Here is a 16,388-nt window from a genome sequence, read left to right as displayed (position 1 = left end):
TGATTAAATTGGAAAATTTCAGGAAATGGTATGTGTAGTCATTTTTGAAGGGCTACAAACCAGCTTTCTATAGTGTTTCTGTTGTGATCTTTGTACAGTGGAAATACAGCGATGGTAAAAAAAGGTAAAAGAGTGAGAGATGGAGGAGGGAGGAAGAAAAGAGAAGAGTCAGAATGAGTGTGTGAAGGAGAAAAGGCAAAGGCTGGACTAGAGGGAGCGAGGAAAATTCGTGTGTGAGAAAGAAAGAGGAGGGGAGGGAACACCAGTGTGTGTGCGTGCGTGCGTGTGTGTGTGTGTGTGAGAGAGAGAGAGAGAGAGAGAGAGAGAGAGAGCAAGCAGCAGGGGGAGGAGAGCAAAGCAGCAGTGGCAGCGCTGCATCATCATTACTGCCACCACAGCAGCGAGGAGAGGCAGTTTACAGGCTGCCTCCCTGATATCTCCCTCTGTCTCTCTCATGCACACACACATTCATGGATGCACACTCGCTCACTTTACACACAGTGGAAGACAGCCGCCGGCCTGAGCCTCACTAGAAGCTTTACAGTGAGGAGATCCTGGTTACACTATCCATCACCTCTGGATGTTTGCCTGCCTGCCTGCGCTCGTCCGTCTCTAGGACTCCTCCTGCTCCAGACGCTGTGGGTGTCTGTCACAGGACCATGGACGAGGCTGCCACTTCAAGATCCGATGCTGCTTGTTTGGACTCTCCTTCTTTTGTTTGCTGAGACAGCTGTAGCTGTCGGCATGGAGGAGTGTTAACATCGAATCTGCTGGGAATTTCGGCATTGTTTTTTCCTCCCTTTTTTCTTTGCTGGCACTCAAAGAGCAGAAGTGGATGCCTGAATTTTTTGGTGGCTGCGTGCCGGAGCAGAGTGCTTACCTCAGGTTTTGCAGTCAAGGGGGGGTATGGTAAACAGCTGCAAGGGGAGGACGGTTTGCACTGCAGCATCAGACTGGCATCTCCTGTTCAGCATTGGGGATCCTTTTTGACTCGAGGTTGCACACATGCACATATTTCACACCCAGCAGCAGCAGCAGCAGCAGCAGCAGCAGCAGTAGTTGTACAGCCTGGCTGCGTTTTGCATACACTGATGAATTACTGCTACTTTAAGACAGGTTCCCTGAGGGAGAAAAGATGCTGATTTAAGAAGAAGAGGAGGCACACTTTTGTTTTTGGATCAGAAGACGCGATGGGCAACTTCATGATTAAGATAGAGACTTGGGTGACAGGATGACCACTGCGTTGAGCTGAAACTGCCCCCGTCCCTCCTCCAGTCCAAACATGAACTCTTCCTCTGATGTGAACCAAAGCGGTTCTCCCCCGTTCTGCCTGCTGGGCACCGTGGGTTACTCCCATAGGCTGGATACCTGTGTGCTAGAGGTGGTCGTCATCCTCTTCCTCACTGTGCTCATTATCGCCGGCAACCTGGTGGTGATCTTCGTATTCCACTGTGCCCCACTGCTGCACCACCACACCACCAGCCACTTCATCCAGACTATGGCCTATGCCGACCTGCTGGTGGGCGTCAGCTGCCTGGTGCCCTCGCTGTCCCTCCTCCACTATCTTCGGGGCCTGAATGAGGAGCTCACCTGCAAGGTGTTTGGCTATATGGTTTCTGTGCTGAAGAGCGTCTCCATGGCCTCGCTGGCGTGCATCAGCGTGGACCGCTACATCGCCATCACGCGCCCGCTGTCGTATGCCACGCTGGTGACGCCATGTCGGCTTAGGGTGTGCATCGTCCTCATCTGGGTTTACTCTGCTTTGATCTTCCTGCCGTCCTTCTTTGGCTGGGGGAAGCCTTGTTACCACGGGGACATATTTCAGTGGTGCGCAGACTCGTGGAAGACCAACCCGGGGTTCAGCACCTTCATTGTGGGGCTGCTCTACGCACCAGCAGCGCTCACCGTCTGCTTCACCTACGGGAGTATATTCAGGATCTGCCGTCAGCACACGAGGGAGATCACCCAGCGCCACGCCCGCTTCAGCTCGCAGACCGAGGGCGATAAAGGTGAACAGCGGTGCGAGGGCTGCCCAGACAAACGCTACGCCATGGTGCTGTTCCGCATCACCAGTGTGTTCTACGTGCTGTGGATGCCGTACATTCTCTACTTCCTCCTGGAGAGCGCTGGGCTGTATCAGCACAAGGTGGCATCCTTCCTCACAACATGGTTGGCAATCAGCAACAGCTTCTGTAACTGTCTCATCTACAGCCTCTCCAACAGCGTCTTCCGGAAAGGTCTAGGCCGTCTCTTTAGCCCGTTGTTTCCTTCCTGTCTCGGCTGCACGGATGCCAAGAAGGCTCCAGCTCCAGTCAGCCCACGACCAGACCCTTGATGCCAAGTATCAGTCCCCATGATGATGATGGACTTGGCTCAGTCACTTTGGCAGCATCGGCCCTCTGTGTGTGCTTTGCTCTCAGCTGCGTAGCATGACACAGGTCTTTTTGGTCCCGCAGTGAAATGTGTTGAGGACCCCCCCCCCCCCGTACGGAGCACAGAAAGGTGCCCGTGCAGATGCCTGTCGGTCGTCTCAAAGGCTGATTTTGTGGAAAAGAAGGCTGTAAAACTCCTTCTGGGTCTTTCTCGAATGCTCCTCAGTGTGATGCTGCTCTTTCAAGTATCGCAAGCTGGCGGCACGGAGTAAAGAAGTTTGATATTGATGAAGAAAGTTGGACTGCGGAGATAAGATTCATGTGCGTCAGTTCAGAGGATTTAACGAACACTCTTGCCTGCTCTGACTTTACAACTCCCAGATGCAAAAAAGGAAAGCACAATGCGACTTGTGTTGTGTGATCCACTGAAATGCAAATAATATTTTAAATCTTTTCAAGCCTGACTGAAAAAATCTGCAAATTGTCTTGGTTATTTCAGGGTAGAATTAGCAAAAAAATGTTAAACACTTGAAACACACTACTGATCTGTGTCCCTCGGGGGAACTCCAGATGCTAACGAGTTCAATGTGTTGTGTGGAAAATAATTTACCGAGAAAATCATCTGATAATCAGCCTGTTTGTGTGTGTGTGTGTGTGTGTGTGTGTGTGTGTGTGTGTGTGTGTGTGTGTGTGTGTGTGAGTTCAAAATGTGTATCGGATGGACTTGAATCTCATTTCCCAGAGAAAAGATTGAGGTTTAGGCTGGAGCTCGTGTGTGTTTTCTTCTCTATTGAAGTTAGGTGTTAGTAGGAAGCTCCAAGTATGTTTACACAGTCTCCGGTTTCACACAGAAATGTTGATTTAAGATTTAGCTTTACTTTCTAAAATGGCTGCTGGCACTTTTCCAGCAGATAGTGTATCCTCATCACAGAGACACTCAGTTTTATTTATTTGGAGAGTTTTATTCTCTGTTTGCATTTCTTCCTCAGGTCGATCAGCAGTTCTTTTTTAAGCCTCTGGGCTGTTTGCCTTTGATCTCAGCCAAAACAGTACATGACTCTTAAATCACAAGCCACGTAGCGACCTTAGATAATCACCTCCTGACTTGTTTTACTGGCGGTGTCTGCATTGATAACGAATCTGCTGTCTGCCAGGATCCATGCGACCTGCAGTGCGAAGACTAACTTCATTGTAATCTGTAACTTTCCTGCTTGTCTCTCTCTGTAGTCCTTCAGCAGATTAGTGCAAAGTGGAAGAGAAGTGCTAACGCCGTGCAAACCTCAGAGAGGAAGAGGGTCAGAGCGCTTTTCTGAGAGCCAGTGACAGCTTGTAGCTTTTTTGCTTCATGTAAATATACTTCAGAATTAAAATATTTAAACAGTGGCTAACTGGACCCATTGGGGGATTTTGGCTGCCCCTGATGTAAAGTATCCTTCGAGGATTACAAATGATTTTGTGGATAAAGTGTGATGTTTTATAAGGTAACTTATTTGTCACAGCCAAGTGGTCTGTCATGCTGCACTCCAGACTGGACCTGTATTTTTTCTACAGTGTCTAAAGAAAGTGTTTCTTTTTATACTGCAGGAAGATAAAAGGCCTTTGGATTTCAGATAGTTTGGTTTTAAAGTCACAATGTAATGGCATTTTTGAGAGCGTCTTGCTCCTAAGTCTGACATGTTAGTAGTTGAAAACGAAGAGGAAACAAAAACAAAAAAAACTGTACAGGATGGTTGTTCAGAAAAATTCATAATAAAACTGTACAGCTGAAACTAGACCACATTTTAAATGAGTTTGTCTGGATTCCTTAGATTCAGTGAAGGGAAATTTTAATGCCGCAGCATACATCAGTATTTTCCGAGGCAGAACAGCATTTTTGTATAAGAACAGAGTTTATATCATACATACCACAGAAATGTGTGAAGTCAGCATGCAAAATATACACTGAACCAATGGAACTGGCCTAAAAAACAAACCATTAAACAGGGAACAATTAATAGGTTATATTAATAAACATGGTGGTATATGAGCCAGAATTAGCCAAAAGGCTAAAGAACTTGATGTCATATTTATTTACTGCACTCTTATCAGCCAAATAAGCATGAAAGCTATATCAATTTTAACAAGCTGCTTTTAGCTAGCTTTAGCTTAAGCTACATTTTTTTCCCCCCTTTTTTATGTGGAAATGCCAAATGACATTTTTGATGAACAGACATTTTTTCATTTCATCATCTGCTTATTTAGACTTGCTTAAAGTTGACTAGCCTAGCTTAGCAGAGTAGCATAACTGCCATCTCAGCCTCTGACTGTCGTGGAATTCACATTATTTATTGTGGTCAAGCTACTTTTAAATCATCCATGTAATGATATTAAATGAAGTATTAAAGTATTATGCCCATTTCAAGGCGACTGTTGTTACTGTATCTGTTTCACAGTTTCCCGGCCGGCCTTTTCTAAAGGGTACCCACACACATTTGGTCATACAGTGTAATACATATGATTTAAAACATAGTCCAGATATACAATTTAGATATAAATTTAGATATATATTCACTTTTAAACATGTGTACTATCACAAGCTATATCACCATAAGGTCCATTTAGTAGCTGATTTGGAGCTTTTGTTTGTATCACGCGATCTTCCTCAGTAGGTGGAGTTCTGTAGTTGTCATTTGCAATTAACATCTACAATTTTTTAATTTTTTAAAAACTCGTTTTTTATTTCATTGTGACTTTAAAAGCAGCTATTGCTAAAGAATGGAGAGGAATTGTTTTACACTTTCCCTCTAGAGACACCACATGTCATCGCAGGGGTTAAGGGTTAGAGCTCAGACTACGGTCAGGGTTTAGACTTTTAACTGTAGGACATTTCCGGTGCATCAGGGGGTACACCAGCTGCTGTCAGGGGGATTGAAAGTCCCACTGACCCTGCTGCCCCCAGTATGTTCTATTTATACAGTATCTGCTATGAAAATGTAATTTCCTGCAAAGTATTGACACGTTTGATCCCTGCTTGATTCGTTGTAAAAGATGCTCCTCCGACAGATTTTAACTGCATGATTCTGGATCAATGTTCCTGTCTCATGATGCTACTGAAAGCAGTTTACTGACTGTACTCTTTGTCTTAGTATCCTTACTACTGTTATGTAACACAGATGGCTTATCATGTTTTTTACGAGGGCCAAGAGTCCCTGGTTGCTACGGAACATTTTAGAAAACAAGAATGACCTGCAGAAAACCTTCTGGCATGTCTTTTGTCTTCACCTGATGCTGCTGACAGGACAAAATGATGCAAATCTTCAAAAAAGTTTTGTAAGAAACTTTAAACAAAAAAAAACATTTGAAATTATACAGTCAGTTTGACCAACAGCTGAGGCATCAAAGATTTCCAGTCACATTTTTTGCAGTTTTGTGTTATTTTCCTCGCCAGCAGAGCGATGCTGCTCAACAAAACATGGGAGTCAGTGCAATACAGCCTGCTGGTGTTTCCTTAAATAACAACAAACCAATAATAGAAGAAGAAAAATCTGAATGAAAGGGCTTTAATCATCTTAACACTAGATGGGCTGTTTGTTATTCAGCAGCATGTGATCTGAGCAAGTTGAAAATCTGCCGCAGATTATTGTAATTACAGAGGTGTAATCATGTGATTAAACTGAGATACTCTGATTAGTGTCTTTTGGATTGATTTGATATCAAAATCCAATTTTTCACAGCACAGTTGGGATGGCCTCTTTGAAAATCGAATCTAATTGCGATGAATTATCACTTCCTTAATTCCTCAACAACAGAACAATCCTTCTTATTCTTGCTGTTATAAGAGCTGGTGTTACTGGCCCTTTATTCTTAACTTTTGATAGTAAATCCAAAAAGCAGCCTAAAGACAACAGGTGCATTACACTGTCTTTGAATGCTGACCTGTGGACAGGTAGACGGTGCTCGTTAAGAGGTGAAATAAGCAAATGCACAGAGTAAAATCAGTCATTTCCTGGATTATAAAATTTCAGACAACATTCATTCTGAATACAAGAATCTACAGTAATTCAGCAGTCCAGAACTGCATTCTGATTACTGTCATGTGTTTTTAAATTGATTGTACAGTGTCAGTTTAAATTAAACTCCCCCAAAAATGTGAAATCTAACATGTCATAAAGTTTGGTAATGTGATGATGGTAATCCCTCCAGCTGTAATGCATTCCTCCGGCTGTCTCCAGTGTGTCCCTCTGCATAGAGTCCTGCTTTATTTGGTTCACATGACTGTTCTGTTTCACATGACGTGACTCTTTGCGTTTGATGCCATTGATTAGACTCACATGAAAGTTATTGATTTGGTGAGAGAACATTGTACAGCATTCTACTTTGACATATCTGAGAGATGTTGTGGTTTATATGGATCTTGCATCAGAAATGCTGTGATGATGTAACCAGGTTTTGATCAATAAGGTTTGATAAAGACCAACACTAATATGTCTCAGATTAAGTGGATTGCTGATTTTTTTTCCGCAGCGGATTGATGATTTGACAATTTTCATACAGAAACAAAAGTCTGAGACAGCCGTCTCTGACTTGGGTTAGCAACAAAAACCAGACTAATAAAATTATTTTTGGGTCAGCTGCTTGTTACGAAAGGTTGAATCATAATTGTGCTTCAAAGATACACTTCCTGATGTGATTATGTGTCCTCAAATATGGCTGGATTGACCTGCTAGGTGGCCCTGGGCAAAACTGAGCTGCAGGGCCCTGTTAACCCCCCTTTTCCTCCCACTCCTCTGTACCATGTGTACAGTTTTTCTTTGCTATACTTCCTGGCCACTGATTTTCAGTGTGGTAAATTGATTCAACACAGTAATTCATGAATATATGTATAAAACAATATGAGCAGTATCAGCTTTAAGTTCTCAAAGTATCAAAAGTGAAAGTAGTCTCTTTGCAGTGCAATGTCCATGTCAGTGTATTACTATTGTATATGATGTTTTTGAATTAATATTACTGCCACATTTATGTGTATGAGTCATTTTACTGCTGTAGGTGTTTATGGTTGAGCTCATATTAACTCCTTTATACACTGATGGATAGTTAAATCTACAGCAATGCATCATAATCTATTAAATCGTCATATGTTTGTGGCGTCACTGTCCTGTGACAATCACATACTGTATTACTAAAGTCAACTTTCACATGCTCAGAAAAACAGCCTTGTGATGGCGTTTTTTTCTCCAGCTGATTCAAGGGTTTTTTAAATAGTTTATTCAGCTTAAGAAGTAGGGGTGTGTCCTTGACGTATAAAGGAACACTTAAGTTTAGCACAAACGTTCACATTCACAATTACAACCTTTGGAGACACGTGGTGTTTCATGGAAACATCTGAAAAGTAACTAAATCTGTGGTGTAACGCCGTAAAAAAATACAGTAAGTAGCTGCCTCTGAAATGTTGTTTACATTATTACATTTAATCTGTGATTTAGTGGCGTATAATACCAAATCAAAAATAGAATCAGCACAAACCATGATATGGATGAAATCCTCTAATGCGCCATGCGTAATTTCATCTTGAGATATTGATATATCATGGTATTGTAAAATTCCTGTAAATTCAATCTATCTCAGCTTCTCCCAAAACAACATATGGCTTAGTGGCTGTTGCAGCGTCACACTGAAACACTTTGTTTTGCAAAGAAAAGTATGCGAGATAATTTCTTGGTTAGGTTTAGAAATTAACATCATGGTTAGGGTTTCAGTCCATACGTTACTTCTGTAACTTTCGTAACTAACGTACCTATGTTGGCTACATATCTTACGTCAGGTTATGTACATGACATTACTTCACTACATCAGTAAGTAAAAATAACTCACCATTGACTGTCGTTTCACACTGAACATGAGCAGCTGTCTTCTTAATTCAAGTCCTCTGCTTGTTTAGTCCGTCCACCCTCCCTGACCTCTTCCCTATTCGGACTTGTTGCTCATTATAGTGCTTCTTCTTACTTCCTCCTTGACAACTGTTATAACTACTACAACCTGTAGAGGGCCCCGCATAACAAAAATGTAAATATCGGTCGTAATGACCCGGTTGCATATTTTTCAAGTCATATGATGGTTTTACTGAGTAGGACGGGCTCTGGAAATTAAGGAACTGTTGATGGATAAAATAACCATCCAATTAGGACGTCATCACATTAAGGCTAAAATCTTAATGACATAAAGGCAACATTGCCACAAAACAGTTCTAATCACTGTATTTGCAACAGTGAAAAAAAGTCAAAATAGTTTCTGACAATTGACTTACTGATTAATCAAAAAATATCGATGTATATCAGCCTAATTTATATTTGTCTGAGCCAGTTTGTCTACTGCACGTCCTCTGAAATGTGTAGAAATCAGGTTTTTTAATTAATTGAAAAACAATGTCAATTAATGTTATGTTTCCCAATCAGGTCCCTTGTTACTTGATATTGGACTGCCTCACAGTGTTGTGACTTGATGTTCTGAGTATGTGATTTTTGCTCTGATTACTTTCTGACCACTTAATGGAAACTGCTTCCTGCGTTTCATTTGGTTTGTTGTCTGGCACAGATGGATCCCACGAAGCTTCTCCTCTCACAGCTTTGATCTGCTGATTCAAAAACATGTTATGTCAAAGTTTATGTTTTTATTTTCCTGTGGGAAAATCATGATGTTGTCAGACTCGGACTGCAGTCAGGAGTTACACAGAGCCTTGATCCCCCGGGGGAAATGCTTTTTCACAGAGGCCAACAGTGCCAAATTTGGACCAGGACTGAGAGCAGTAAGGGGGGTTGAGCTTTAGAAGTGGGTGATATTTCATGTATTTAGCTTGGAACAGTCCAGATCAGCTCTCTTACACCCACACACTATAATTTCCAATGTGTGAGCTGATAAATGTGATGTCTGCTGGCATGAAAGCAAAACTCACTGTTGGATATTCTTGAACTTATTTAAGTTTAAAGCTGTATTCATTACATGGTCTGTATTTTGGGAGTATTGAGCAATGGAAAATCCAGTGGAATAAAACCCAGTTCACTTGTCTGTATTAACCGGAATACATTTTTTTTGTTTCTGATGCATTTTTAAATTAAGGTAATGCAGGTAATGTATCTGTATTCTGCAAGGTTTATAGCTCATGTTGATAATATCTTGTCCTGTAAACCAATCTGGAGTTGTGTTTCAAGATGAGATACAGTATTTTCCAATTTTTCATCCATTGTAGGTTTCGCAGATACGTTATTACTGCTGTAGAAGCTCAAACTAGTGCCATCATGAAGGTGTAATTGTCTGAGTGTTGGTAAATGAACAGAATTTTAACAAACAAGCCAAGAACAGCGAAGAAAGGCAAATTTGTTCTGCAGTTTCGTTTCTCTAAATTAGAACAAGTGGAGCTCAGTTTATCAGGAAAAACTCAGGAAATCGAACGCCAGAAAATCCAAAAAAATTTTTGCTAATCGGTCAATTGTTTCAAGCATTAACATGTACCAAGTAGAAATGTGCAAATATTTAGTGATCAAATCTCCTTGAGTTTGAGGATTTTCTGCTCTTCTTGCTTTATATATTGTAGGGTGCAACTATTTTAGATGCAAATACGTCTAAAAATCTGTCAAGTGCAATTCATATTTTCATTCATTCATTCATTTCAATGTGTTAAGAAATTTTATTAAAATGAATTATTAGTCAATTATGTGCTGGTGCATCTACAGGAAAAAGTTCTGCACACCAGTGAAACCATTGTGAAAAGTTAGTCTGAGCCTTGTTTTATATTGAACATCTTTGGGTTTTAGACTATTGGTTGACAAGAAATGTCAGTCTGGCCTGTGGAAAAAACTGAAACTGGAATAATCTTCTTTTATCAACACACAATGAACCGCTAACTAGTTGAGTGATAGATATAAAACACAATTAAGTAAAGATCCAAAATACTTGTGTAGAATTTCAGTTAGTTTAATTACATACCATTGATTAGATGTGAGGGTAGAATAACAGTGGGTAACAGTAAGGTAACACTGCTACTTGATATGTTAGCTATTTTGCTAATCACATGAGACATAGTTGCGTTAAAATAACAAATACATGAACAATGAGATGACCAGCTCCTAGTGAGCTACATCTGATAAGGCTCAGATCAGAACTCCAGGAGGACCTCCAATAAGACTGCTTATAATTCAATATGTTGCATCAAACCTGGTGTGTTAAAGGAGATTTTTTAATTGTTTACAGTAAAGTTTTGGTTTATTCTAGATGAAGCGATCAAAACAGATATGCTGATCTCTGTGTGATAGAGATACAGTATGATGATTGATGAGTGATTCTGTTTCTCTAATATGGATACAAAAAATGTTTAATTTGCGTAACAACAATTTAATTATTGTTATACTTACCCAGTTGTAGCCATACAGTGTCAGCCTGTTGACTGCAACAACAACCATTGAACGCTCATTGACCCATTTTTCCATCCTTGTTTCGCTCATGCTGCTGTGTTAATAGCACGGATGTGAATGCTGCTCTGTTGTAACAAAATGTGTGGAGCAAAACAGGCAGTCAACTCATCAATCAATCATAGTAGAGTTAATTGATTTTGTGATATTTTAAGGCACAAGAAAGCCTGACTTTCTCTACTTTCTTCCTTCTCCAAAGAAGTAGCCTATATTGCCTACTTTACTAGATTTGCAAATTGTAACTTGTTTACTGTGTAATTTGGTGTGAATGGTGACACAATGTGTTCAAATAGTTGCTGGGCGGTACAGCGTGCTTCAGACACGGAATCAGACATGATGCACTTTAAACACGAAAAAACAGGCTTTTACATCGATGCCGTGACAAACTGCTTTACAAGGAGAGAAACATCCTAATGTTTTGTATTTAATGCTGAATTTACAAGAAGGCACCAAAGATTTAAAATCTGCCGTAGCTGTATCACAAAGTTTGTTAAGCTTCGCCTCATGCGGCAAGTCTTAAAATCACAGAATTTGTTAAGGGAGCCTGGCAATATTGCCGTTACTAGTGATGTAGGTCCACTGGAAAACATGTTTCTTTTAACCTATTTATATCATTAATGTATGAAATACTTATTTTAATCACAAATAATGTATTTTTCAATGTAACAATGGTTGTTTGTAATGTATTATTGACCCCAGCAGATGTATGATTTTATTGCTTTCATGGGACCTCAGACCCTACCTTATAAGAGCTCAGCTCCCACTGGCTCCCACACAAGTCAAACCCTGTATACATCATCTTCACAGTAATTTCTTTCCATTTTGGAAATAAGATGATTCATCAATCCCCTTTACTTTAACCTAATGAATGTTAATATTTGTATTGAATTATTTTCTAAACTTGTGTTGTTGGTATGATATACAAACAACATGGTAGCAGCATTTTTTAAATATCTTGTATGCAGTGTAAGCATGGAAACAAGGTTAAAATAACTGACTGGTAACATTTTATTGCAATGCGGTACTGTGAGTGGCTGCATTGTTGGTGTTTGGGAACTTGAGCGATAAGAAGGTGGAGGTCCTATCTTTAATCAGAGGGAAGGAGGGGGAGTGAAAACAGCCTGTTCATGTAGCTGGTTATTCTTAGAGCCGAGGAAATGAGCCTGGAGCCACGACGACTCACCTGACTGCAATCTCACATGCACACACACACACACACACACCACACACACACACACCACACACACACAGACACACACACACGCAGACGTAGGGAGACCCAGAACGATATAAATGTACAGACATACACCACAGACATAAAGACCACAGTTATGAACTGTACACAGTTCTGAGAAGCAGAAATAATGAGTGTTAACCTTAAGCTCAGTAGGGGGAACCATGTTTACTGGTTCTCTTGGAAGTTTCCATGGTGAAATCAGTCCTCCATCAATTCAAAGATTTGAAGGCATGTAAAAGCTAGCTGAGCAAAGACAACTTTACCTAATTTTCCCATACATCCAGAACCTCTAAAAAGTCAGGGGTGGGAAAAATTCCATTCTCTTAAATATCATGATTATTTTTTATGATCCCTGCATTGATTCTTTGTTTACTGAATCGATTCACTATAACTAGTGCTTAGTCCGTTAGCTATATGCTAACACATAATGGGATTTATTATTAATATCATCTTAACAAACGACCCATCTAACCCATCTAAGTATCCAACATAAAAGGACATGTGCTCATACTTGCAGTCATATACTGTAGAAACAAACTAATAGCGGCTGACTTCACATTGATAATAAAATAGGTCAAAAAATTCAGCCGCAACCAGGTGTAGACATTTCATACTAGGAGAGGGCATCACTTCAGTGTATAACTTTGTGTTTCTTTTTTTTTTTTTTTTTTTAAATATTATTCTTAAGCACTAGCAGGGACAGCTAAAATAGCAGTTTACTTCAAAAAGTATTTTATTGCCCATTTTTATATGCAGTATAGCAATGTTGCTGCTGAAATAAAGCCCAGACTAACTGACATTTGACCTTCATCCTTTTTGAAATGGCTCATGATTTACAGTCTCTAGAAGTGTTTGGTTTAACTTCTTCCCATGGTCTAGAATTAAAAAGGCAAAAAAATTACTGTCGTCGTTTTAGCCAAAGTGGGCAAGGATACCAGAAAATGTATTTTCTTTTACTGCATGAGCAGGAGGAGGAGAGACGTGGGCTAATGACTAAAAACGTTATAACAGTGATTACTGATGGAATATAAAGCTTAAATAAACACTTTTTAAAATAAACATATATCATTTACAGCAGCTTTATGAATTGCAATAGGTATCGAATCGGCACCCAAATATTTTGATAATATCGAACTGGGAGATACACATTTTGTCCCCCCGCCCAACTAGAAACAGGTCCCCACAAGTGATGATTACAAAGGTAGTCCCCATTCCACATATAAACCTAGTTGTGTGTGTGTTTTTGTGAGTGAGTGTGTGTGTGTGGCTTCGGTGAAATGTTTCAAAATACCATGCCATCACATTTCTTGGTAGCACAGCATTCACACAGAGAGAGCCACAAACACATGGACAGAGAGAGAGGGAGAGAGAGAGGGAGAGAGAGAGGGAGAGGGAGAGGGAGAGAGAAGCAGTGTAAACGACAAATGTGCAAATGTTCTCAAATGTGCAGTGTACAGAGATAATAATCTGGAACGTGTATTAATGTAACACTTTGAGTCAGATGTGGACTTTATGTTGATGTAACATATAGTGTCTTTGGGGAAGGATAAGAATCAGTGTCAGTGGGGTCAGCTGCAGTTGTTTTTTATTACTTTACACATGACAGGAAGCTTGCCTAACCTCCGTTAATGAAGCAGTTATTTTAATCCAAACCATGATCTTTTCCTAAACCTAATTGTGCCTAAATCTAATCAAATCAAAAGATCAGATGACAGAAGATTAGTAAAAAGGTGATTGTAAACAGTTTTGGTCTGGCCAATAAGGGCATCACATTTAAAGCTCAAAAAGCTTAGTTTTCGGTGGAGGACTTCTTGCTACACCTCTAACACTGATATTTTCACAGAACTCTGGTTACATACTCTGCTTAAATCCTCTTGTTCAATGCTGTCAAGTTTGTAAGCAGTTATGTGCAGTGGTTAATGTACCTTAGAGTGCCCGCCTCCTGTGCTACGTGTCAAAAGGATGTATTGACGTCCAAACTGAACTGCCATCCTACTTTTTAATGTGTACTGTGGCTTCTCCTTGTAAACAAACACAATTTCATTCAACCAAAATGCATTGCCTGTATCCTTGAGGTCAACCAGATGTGTTGAATACTTTTCCTAAACTACTTGCAAAGGGGATTTTGCTGAAAAATGTGCATTCTTTACCTCAATGTTGACTATATTGTAGTCTTCTTCTTCTTCTCCTTCTATTCCTTTGCTTTGCAAATTGCTGCTTTCTTGGCACGTTATTGCCACCTGTTGATCAATAAGATAGTATGCAATCATAAAGACATTTATCCACTGTGTTACTAGTGGTCAAAAGCTCCATAGGGTACCCTCACCTTTATACCTAATGAGGTTGCGTTTTACTAAATTACATATTTTACATAAAGCATTTTACTTTGAATGAACCATTATTCAATTTGACAAAATCAGAGTTACAGAGTGTGTTCAGTTTGATATATGACTTCTTTAAAGGGAGTTTCTGCATGAAAGGAAAACAACCGCTGCCTTGAAGGAAGGACATCACTTATTTGTATTTTTGCAGTGTAGAGAAAGATATATGCAGATGATCATCTTCATGCACACAAATTTAGAATTCACTTTCTATACTTACTGTATGATGCCTCAGACTGACATTGTCAGAACCCTTAACCCAAACATAACCACTAAACTTAGTCTAAATGCTGTAAAACATTTCTCCACTTTCAGGTCTATGAGTCAACTTGGTCCCCACAAAAGACAGAAGTACAAGCGTGCCCACATACATGTCTTTTTCTTACCTTTTGCAGTATTTGTGTGGTGTACAAAAATAGAAAACATTAATAGCAGCATGATGTAATCTGAGTCCTTGAGTTTATATGAGTGTGTGTGACCGTGATAGCCAGAAATAGGCAATATAAACACTGATGATAATCATGGCCAAGGAACACTGCGCTGTAAAAAATACCCACCACTAAAATTTAATGTAGCTCCTTAACATCCATAAATCATTACCATATAAATACATTCACTAACAACACTGACCAGACTAAAATCACAGTTTGTTTGTACTTTGTACTACACTTTTCTATTGCGGTATACATATTAGTTGTAGGCATTCTGTGTAATTTAATATAATTTGCCTCATAGTACCAGCAGATAAATTAACTTCAGAAGATTGACACTTTGAGCAGTGTATGGTCCGGAGCTCCACAGGTCTGTGGTGGGAACCTCTGATACAGAAAGCTGAAATTCCTCGGCTTCCCTCTGTGTTCATTATCCTCACTTCCTGTCATTCTTCTCCACTCACTCACATACACACTCTGTATGTTTCTCAGTGGTCAAGCATTTTCTTAAAGTAAGGTTGATAATTTTATTACGGTCAGCTGGCAATTTACAGTACTGTCCTCGAAGGAAAGGTTGACAATTTTCCAATTAGATGGCAAACTGTGAAACAGAGAGGTTGTAACACTTTGATTTAAAGTCATGTCAGCATGAACTCAGTAAATAGACCTGAGACATAATAGAATTAATCCCTTTACTGTAGAGGGACTTTCTGAGGTATATTACATTACCGGACAATTTACTCTGACTTAAAGGAATCCACGTAAACACACACACACACACACACACACACACACACACACACACACACACACACACACACACACACACACACACACGTTTACACTGTACTTCTATACCCACAGGACCCACAGCACTGAAACAGTCGAGGCACAGGAATCAACCAAAATTTGTAGCGCTTAACAGGCCTTATTTCTGTCAGTAGTGTTGCCATCAGCTCTTAGAAATGTCCTCAACTGCTGTTAGTCGCTCCCATGTTGTTTTTCTGTGTTTTCTAACTCAGAAAAAAAGAAAAGAAAATGTATTTTGGCCAATTATACATTGCTGCAAACCATGGAATTGTTACATTTGTAGGCTACCTGCAATTTGTTTGTTTGAATATGTTGAAACTTTACCTTTCTTTACATTTCAGCTTTCAATTTAATGTTAAAACATGTTAAAACACGTTAAAACACTGTGGATAAAGTCAACAGGCCCCAGGTTAACAATATCCAGTGGTTTAGCACTTTCAAGTGAAACGCAGTTATGAAAAGTGGTGTCTTGCTTGGCAGCTATCTGTTGTCACACTACCATCATCCCTGCCTCCTCCGGACATAAAAGACAGCTCACATACATGTAATCTGGATGGGATATGAGACATATTGTCAACATGTTGAAGTAGGAAATATTTTCCTTGGTGTCTGGGCGAATCTTATCTTCAACATGTAAAATACAAGTTGGTTCTCATAAAGATAGAACAACATAATTACACACAAACTTATCAGTACCGTCGGAGCAGATTATTGGG

The 16,388-nt window shown here is 40.0% G+C and overlaps 1 protein-coding gene across 1 annotated transcript; it reads left to right on the top strand.

Moving 5' to 3' along the window:
* The first annotated feature begins 1,282 nt into the window (after positions 1 to 1,282).
* LOC140996701 (probable G-protein coupled receptor 21) lies at positions 1,283 to 2,335 on the top strand. Its single transcript, XM_073467170.1, has one exon. It carries the CDS (start codon positions 1,283 to 1,285, stop codon positions 2,333 to 2,335), a length of 1,053 nt encoding a protein of 350 aa, XP_073323271.1.
* The last annotated feature ends 14,053 nt before the right edge of the window (positions 2,336 to 16,388 follow it).

Source organism: Pagrus major, chromosome 5 (genome assembly GCF_040436345.1).
Source record: "Pagrus major chromosome 5, Pma_NU_1.0".
Classification (NCBI taxonomy): Eukaryota; Metazoa; Chordata; class Actinopteri; order Spariformes; family Sparidae; genus Pagrus; species Pagrus major.
This window is presented reverse-complemented; position numbering and strand designations above follow the sequence as displayed.

Coding starts and splice junctions, on each gene's coding strand:
- LOC140996701 (XM_073467170.1), top strand. CDS start 1,283: ATGAACTCTTCCTCTGATGTGAACCAAAGCGGTTCTCCCCCGTTCTGC.